At 61.6% G+C, this 6362-nt stretch overlaps 1 protein-coding gene across 1 annotated transcript; it reads left to right on the top strand.

Annotated features, from left to right (window-relative positions):
- Positions 1 to 179: 179 nt before the first annotated feature.
- On the top strand, positions 180 to 5115 carry UBALD1 (UBA like domain containing 1). The gene is made up of 3 exons (XM_004586715.3): positions 180 to 725; positions 3479 to 3538; positions 4058 to 5115. The coding sequence occupies exons 1-3, from the start codon at positions 618 to 620 to the stop codon at positions 4406 to 4408; spliced, it is 519 nt and encodes a 172-aa protein (XP_004586772.1). The 5' UTR covers positions 180 to 617; the 3' UTR covers positions 4409 to 5115.
- The last annotated feature ends 1247 nt before the right edge of the window (positions 5116 to 6362 follow it).

Below are 6362 nucleotides of genomic sequence, written 5' to 3'. Positions count from 1 at the left end.
TCCCCTGCTCCGGCCCCGCCTCCGCCACGCAGTGCCCGCCCCCGTCGCCGCCTCATTGGACGGTCAGCTATGTTTACCTTATATGGCCAGGTCCTAACACTTCACTGAGTCTCATTGGCCGGGCAACAGCCTCATTCAGAGACGTCACCGGGCACAACCGATGCAAATAAATTGAGGCATTCTGGGAGTGGGAGTTCGGCGTCGCTCCAGCAACTGTCTCCGTGGTGTCCTAGCGCCGGATCGCGGACGGCTGAGATTTCCGGCAAAAAAAAAAAAAATCACAAGCGCTTGTGTGGGAAAAGTGGGAGTCCCGCCGGAGGGGGGACCCCGAGGCTGCTGGTTTCCCTTCCCTGTCCCAGAGGCCGTACTCTTTCCCACGTGCTGCCCGAGTCGGCTGCGTGGGGCCAGCCGAGAGCCGGAGAACAGCGACCCATCCCCGCCCGGGGCGGTGTGGACTACAACTCCCAGCATGCCGTGCCGGCCGCCGCGCGAGGCGAGGCCCGGTGAGTCAGAGCCGCACAGTAAATATTTGTATTAGCCGGAGCCGGCTCGCTAATGGTGGACGCGTGAGGCAGAGGCGGCCGGAGCGGGCAGCGCGGCGGCGCCATCTCGTGAAAATGGACGAGCTCAAACACCAGCTCATGATCAACCAGTTCGTGCTGACGGCGGGGTGCGCGGCCGACCAGGCGAAGCAGCTGCTGCAGGCGGCCCACTGGCAGTTCGAGGTGCGCGGCCGGGGCTGCGGGGCGCGGGTGGGGGCACACGTGCGGCGCGGTGCCCACCGGATCGCGGCCGGCTCGTGTAGGACGGGCCGGGGGCTGGGGCCCCGGACACGCCGCCCACCTCGCGGGGAACCCCGAGTCGCCGACGGCGCTGAGTTGGGGGAGCGGGGGACACCCCCGCCCCGCTTCTCTGCGGGTAACGGCTGAGGGCGGAGCGCGGCGGGGCCGGACCGTCGGGCGGGCGCCCGGAAGGAGGACGCCCCGGGCCTCGGCCGAGCTGGGCCAGAGGGCGGAGCCGCCGGGCTGCGATCCGAGTGCTCCCCGGGACGGTGGGGGACCCTGCCCCCCCGAGGTGGTGGTGGGGCCTCCAAGCGCCCCGGGGTGGTGGGGGGCCATGGCTGCGCACACGCGCGCGGGCGCCTCCAGTGTTTACGTATGTGCGCTTGTGACCGCCGGGCACCCCGAGGTGGGGTAACCTGGGCACGTTGGCGCGCATCCGCTACGGGAAGCGTGTGTCGTGTCGGTGCCTGCCTGTGTGGACACGCCGCGGCCGGGTGCGCTCCCGGTGTATAGTGTGTGGAGTGCGTGCACGCGCGCCAGCGCCAGGTTGTGTGTACACACGCCAGTGGAGTGCCTTGCAGGTGTGGTGTGCACAACTGGAGGTGGGGCAGCTCCGGTCTGGCACCCTATCCCACCCAGGAGCCACCTGGTGATCCTCCTCCAAAACCCGACTAGTGACCTCCAGGTGCTGTCCCAGGTGACAGCAGTGTGGTGCCAGGACCCAGTGGGGACTGACTGGGAGGCTCTTCTTTCCTGCCCGTAACCCTTTCCACTCCCCCACTCATGGTTGTATCACTGCTTCGGTTTGTGTGTGTGTAGGGGTGTGAGTCCAGCTCTAGGCTTCAGTGGCCAGGCACTGTCCCCTCGCCCAGACAGCCCCACCCAGAGGAACCTCCCTGCTCCCCACGTCTCCCGACAACCCTAATCATCCCTGTCTCTAAGGTTGGATGTGGCAAAACTTGCAAAACCACATTCATGGCAGTTTGCTTGCTGGGCTCTCTCCCTGCCTGAGGCTGGGCAGGCAGGTGGTTGGTGTGAAGTGGGCCCAGTTGGCAAGCGGACTTTTAGCCCACAGAGCCTGGCAGCCGCCCCGACATCCAGACTGGTGCCTCAGGCAGCCCTGGTTGGATTACGAAAGCAGCTGCCAGGACTGAGGTGTCTGTGGGGGAAAACTGTCCCCAGGAGGGGCAGGAGCTTCCAGCCCTCAGCTCCCTGCATCTGGGCTTCACCATTTGTAAAATGGGGGCACCGGGGAGACTTGGGGAAATGTTAGTGGACTGGGAGCCCCCATCCTCAGCCTCTGCCTGAGAGGCAGTAAGGGGTTCTTCCTGCTTAAGCCTTCTCCCCCCCACCCCCACCTTCCTGCCTGGCTGGCATCCTGCACCCTGCAGTGTTTCTGGGTGGCTGATTCAGGTGCTAATGGGGGCAGAAGGCTGCAGGGGAGGGGCCCCAGCCTAGGCTGACAGATATTTCACTGTAGCCTTCAGCAGTCACCTTTAACTCCTCAGTGCAGTTTCTAAAGTGTGTCTGTGCTGAGGAGACCAGCCTTGGTGCCCTAGTCCCAAACAGCCCCTTGGGGACACTCGGGGAGTCTCCAGCAGGAGATTCCAGGAATCATTCATTGGCTTTCAAGAAACTGAAGGCCAGCCCTGGGAGCCTGGCTGGTATCTGGGTGTGTAGGGTGGGGGAGGAGTCAGGAAGTTGTGCGGGCTTTGGGCAGTGCTGGTTGTGGGGACAGGCCTGAGGGCTTAGGAAGGCTGCTGGCTGGGCCTGGAACTTGGCCAGGCCCCACCCCAGGACTGCTGCGCGCACACTGGACCTCCTCCCTCACCCAGTACTTGTGCAAGAGCAGCCAGTTCCTTCCCTTCCCCGCCAGCATCTCTCTTAGAGGCTCCTGGAGGCCCCCCACCTCGGCTCCCCGGGACCTGGGAACAGCTAAGCTGGCTCAGGGAAGGCAGCCACCAGCCCTCTCCCCCAACCTCCTGATGGCCACCACTGGTTCCTGCCTCTGGGGTTGGCAAAGGTTGGCCCTCCCATTCTGGTGGGACCTGCTGACCTTGGCACTTTACCAGTGTGGCCTTGAGTAGAGGGAGGCAGGGGTGTGTCATGTGTCCAGCGCAGTGCTGGCCATGAGCAGGTGGCCTAGGCGCAGATGGATATGGGAGCTGGGTTCATCCTGGAGCCATCCTGCTCTGCCACCACAGGAATATACCTTGGGAGGCCTGGGTGAGAGAGACCTTGAACATGGCAGTCTCTGGTCACTACTGCAGGAGGGGCACCTGAAAGCCACCTAGTCTGTGAGGTACAGATGGGGAAGCTGTGGCCTGGCAGGGGCAGGGCCAAGGGGCAGTAGAGGTGGAGCTGGGCCAAGAAGTAGGTGTGTCTACCTTCCAGGCCTGCTCCTTACCCCCACCCCCCTGTGACTGACAGGAGCAAACAGGGTTGGAAAGCAAGAGTGCCTTCCCGTTGCCCAGGTGGTGACGGAGCAGGTGAGGCTATAAGTCAGAGGCCAAGATACTGCGGGATGGCTCCAGGGGCCAGGGCACAGGTGCCAGACATCTGAGGGGTGAGTAGTGACTAGCCACTGGTCCTCAGCCACCATAGCCATGGTTGCAGTAAGCCCCAGAGGAGCTTGGGAACCAGGGCAGCCACAGGCTCACAGGTACTGGAGGGTAAGTGTGACCTTTTTTCTGCAGACAGCCCTCAGCGCCTTTTTCCAGGAGACCAACATCCCCTACAGCCACCACCACCAAATGGTAAGTGGCCCTTGGCACCCATGGGCTTTCCTTGGTGGGGGCCTCTAGCTCTGGGCAAGGAAGTGGGAGGCTGGGCTGGTGGAACACACAGCAACCCCTGACCCAGGGAAGCTGCAGGTGGAGTGCACTGGGGCTTGCAGGCATGGACCCCCAGGAGACAGGCCAGAAGCTGTGAGGATGCTGTGGGCAGCCTAGATGGGCTTCTGGAGCTTGGGCTCCCACTTCTGGGGGAAGAGGGTATGGCCCTGTGAAGGCCTCAGGGCTCTGCCAGTGGGTGAACACTGGGTAATGTGGATTTGCCAACCTGCCCCTGGTAAGACTGGGTTGCATATCTTGGGGTCTTACACTGAGAGCTGCTGAGTAAGGAGCTGCCCCAGAGTACTGCCCAAGTGTCATCTGGGAAAGGGGGCACAAAGGCTTCCCAGGGATATGGACACGACCCTCCTCAGAGGCAGTGGGAGCCTGGGAAGCCTTCTGGTGAGGAGTATTCACCCCTGCTCTCTCCTTTCTTCCTCACAGATGTGCACTCCCGCCAACACCCCTGCCACACCCCCCAACTTCCCAGATGCCCTCACCATGTTCTCCCGGCTCAAGGCCTCCGAGAGCTTCCACGGTGGCGGCAGCGGCAGCCCAATGGCCACAACAGCCACGTCGCCCCCGCCGCACTTCCCCCATGCCGCCACCAGCAGCTTCGCAACACCCAGCTGGCCAACTGCGGCCTCGCCCCCTGGGGGTCCACAGCACCACCAGCCGCAGCCGCCCTTGTGGACTCCGGCACCCCCTTCCCCGGCTTCAGACTGGCCACCCCTGGCCTCCCAACAAGCCACCTCAGAACCCAGGGCCCACCCGGCCATGGAGGCAGAGAGATAAGGGAGGCCCCTCCCCCCTCCCGGAGGCCAGGACCCCGTGGGGTGGGGGAGAGGATGTCTCTGCGGGGTCCCCTTCACCCCTCCTCTGTCTGCACCCCGTGCCCTGGAGCCCTGGAGGGAAGAGACTGCACTCTAGCCAGGCAGGGATGTGCCTTGCTCCAACACGCACAGCTGTACACGCGGGAGTTAGCAGGAGCATAGGCACAAGACACCTAGTTCAGAGTGGTTTGGTTACCTGGTGAGCAGAACTTCAGAGGCCACGACTCAGCCCAACGCCGGGTATGCTGCAGAAGACTTCTCAGTGCTGGTTCCTGGCCTGGCGCCTTTGGGGGGTCGACAGGCCTAGACCCCCATCCTTGGAGATGAGAGCCCTCTCCGCATGTGTGCGTGTAGCTGTGTTTGTGTATTTATGCTACTTTTCAAAAGGCAACCTAGTTTTGGGGGCAGCTGGACTTTGCATGTTAGGTGAGCCCTGAGCCCCTTGCCCGCAGCCCCTCTCCCCAGAGCTCTGCCTCTCCTCATCTCATCCCTTTGCCAGCCAGCATTGCCGATCCCTGCAGAGAAAAGGATCATAGGAAACTCCAGGACTCTTGTACCCACCCCCCAGCACCTGCCTGCTGGGGCAGCCTGCATGCCTCCCCAGAGCCCGGGGTTCCTATACCCATTTCCTTCCCACCTTTTAACAAAAGACAAGAAAATTCCAAACCACCAGTAGGCTCTGTGGTCTTGCCTCATGCCCTAGGCTCTGCTGCCAGCCAGCTCCGTGTGGAGGGGCACCCCAGCTGACCTGGCTCCACACTCACTGCTGCCTGTTGCTATCTCAACCACAACATGCTTTGGGGGCTTCTTGCTCACCTGAGGCTTGTCCTGTCAGTTTAGTTTCTGGTCTGTGTTCCCAGAATCCCGGATTCTTGTCCCCTTGCTCAGCTGCACAGATCCTGACTTCCCAGTTAGAAGTTAGCACGGCCGACATCTGTCTTCTGGGGCTCCCCATAAGGACATTTCTGCTTGGTTTATGATCCAGTGGCTGGCTCCAAGCTAGACACACTGCCCAGCCTCCCTGGGTAGACACAGGCCCACAACACATGTAGCTGGGTAGTGTGCAGATGAGTCGCTCAGGAAACAAGCGTAGATGGGGGCCCCATGTTTGCCCATGATGAGGGAAGGGATTCCTGGAACATCTTTAGAAAGCCCTCGATGTTGCCCCGTAGGCTGCCTAAGGGGGAATGCGCTTAGGGAGGCTGACAGCTCTGCAGCAGCCTTGCACCTAGTCCCTGCTTAGAGATGGGGTCTGGGCCGAGAGCAGCTGCATTTCAGAAGGTGGGGTGGTGGTCTCACAGCCCTCAACACCAGTCTGAGCCTTCACTCTGGCTTCTCCATACAGTAGGAGAGAAGGAAGTTCCCAGAAGCTGCCTGCCTCTCCCAGTGATAGGAAAATTAGCCTTGCAGAGGCAAGTGTATTGGGCCTGTCAGTCCTCAGGTCTGGGCAGGTGGCTGGGTGACTGTGTGTCAGTGGTGTGCGAGGCAGCACCTAGTACAGCCTCAGCATGCAGATTCAACTCCCAAGAGGTCCTCAGCGGCCTGTACCCTGGGTATTCCAAGTGACGCCCTTAGGCCAGCAGCGTCATAAGTTCGTCAGAGATGGAGGGCCTGGGATCAGAATCTGAATCCAACAGGAGCCCTACACCAAATGCACATTGAAGTTTAAGAAATACCCATTGGACATCTATTAAATGTTAGAGGTAAAACTGAACCAGCAAGCCCATTTCTGGGTCTGGAGGTCTCACAGTCTCATTAAGGTGGAAGAGACCCAAGGGTCCTCCAGAGCCGGCTTCTCTACCCCCAGCACAGCTGACGTCATCCCTGCACTGGCATGCTGCACTACCCTGGAGCCTACCCACTGGAGTCAGGGCACCCCAGTTGCAGATCTACAGACACTTCTGGTGCCCCTGCCA

This window comes from Ochotona princeps, chromosome 24 (genome assembly GCF_030435755.1).
Source record: "Ochotona princeps isolate mOchPri1 chromosome 24, mOchPri1.hap1, whole genome shotgun sequence".
NCBI classification, from domain to species: Eukaryota; Metazoa; Chordata; class Mammalia; order Lagomorpha; family Ochotonidae; genus Ochotona; species Ochotona princeps.
This window is presented reverse-complemented; position numbering and strand designations above follow the sequence as displayed.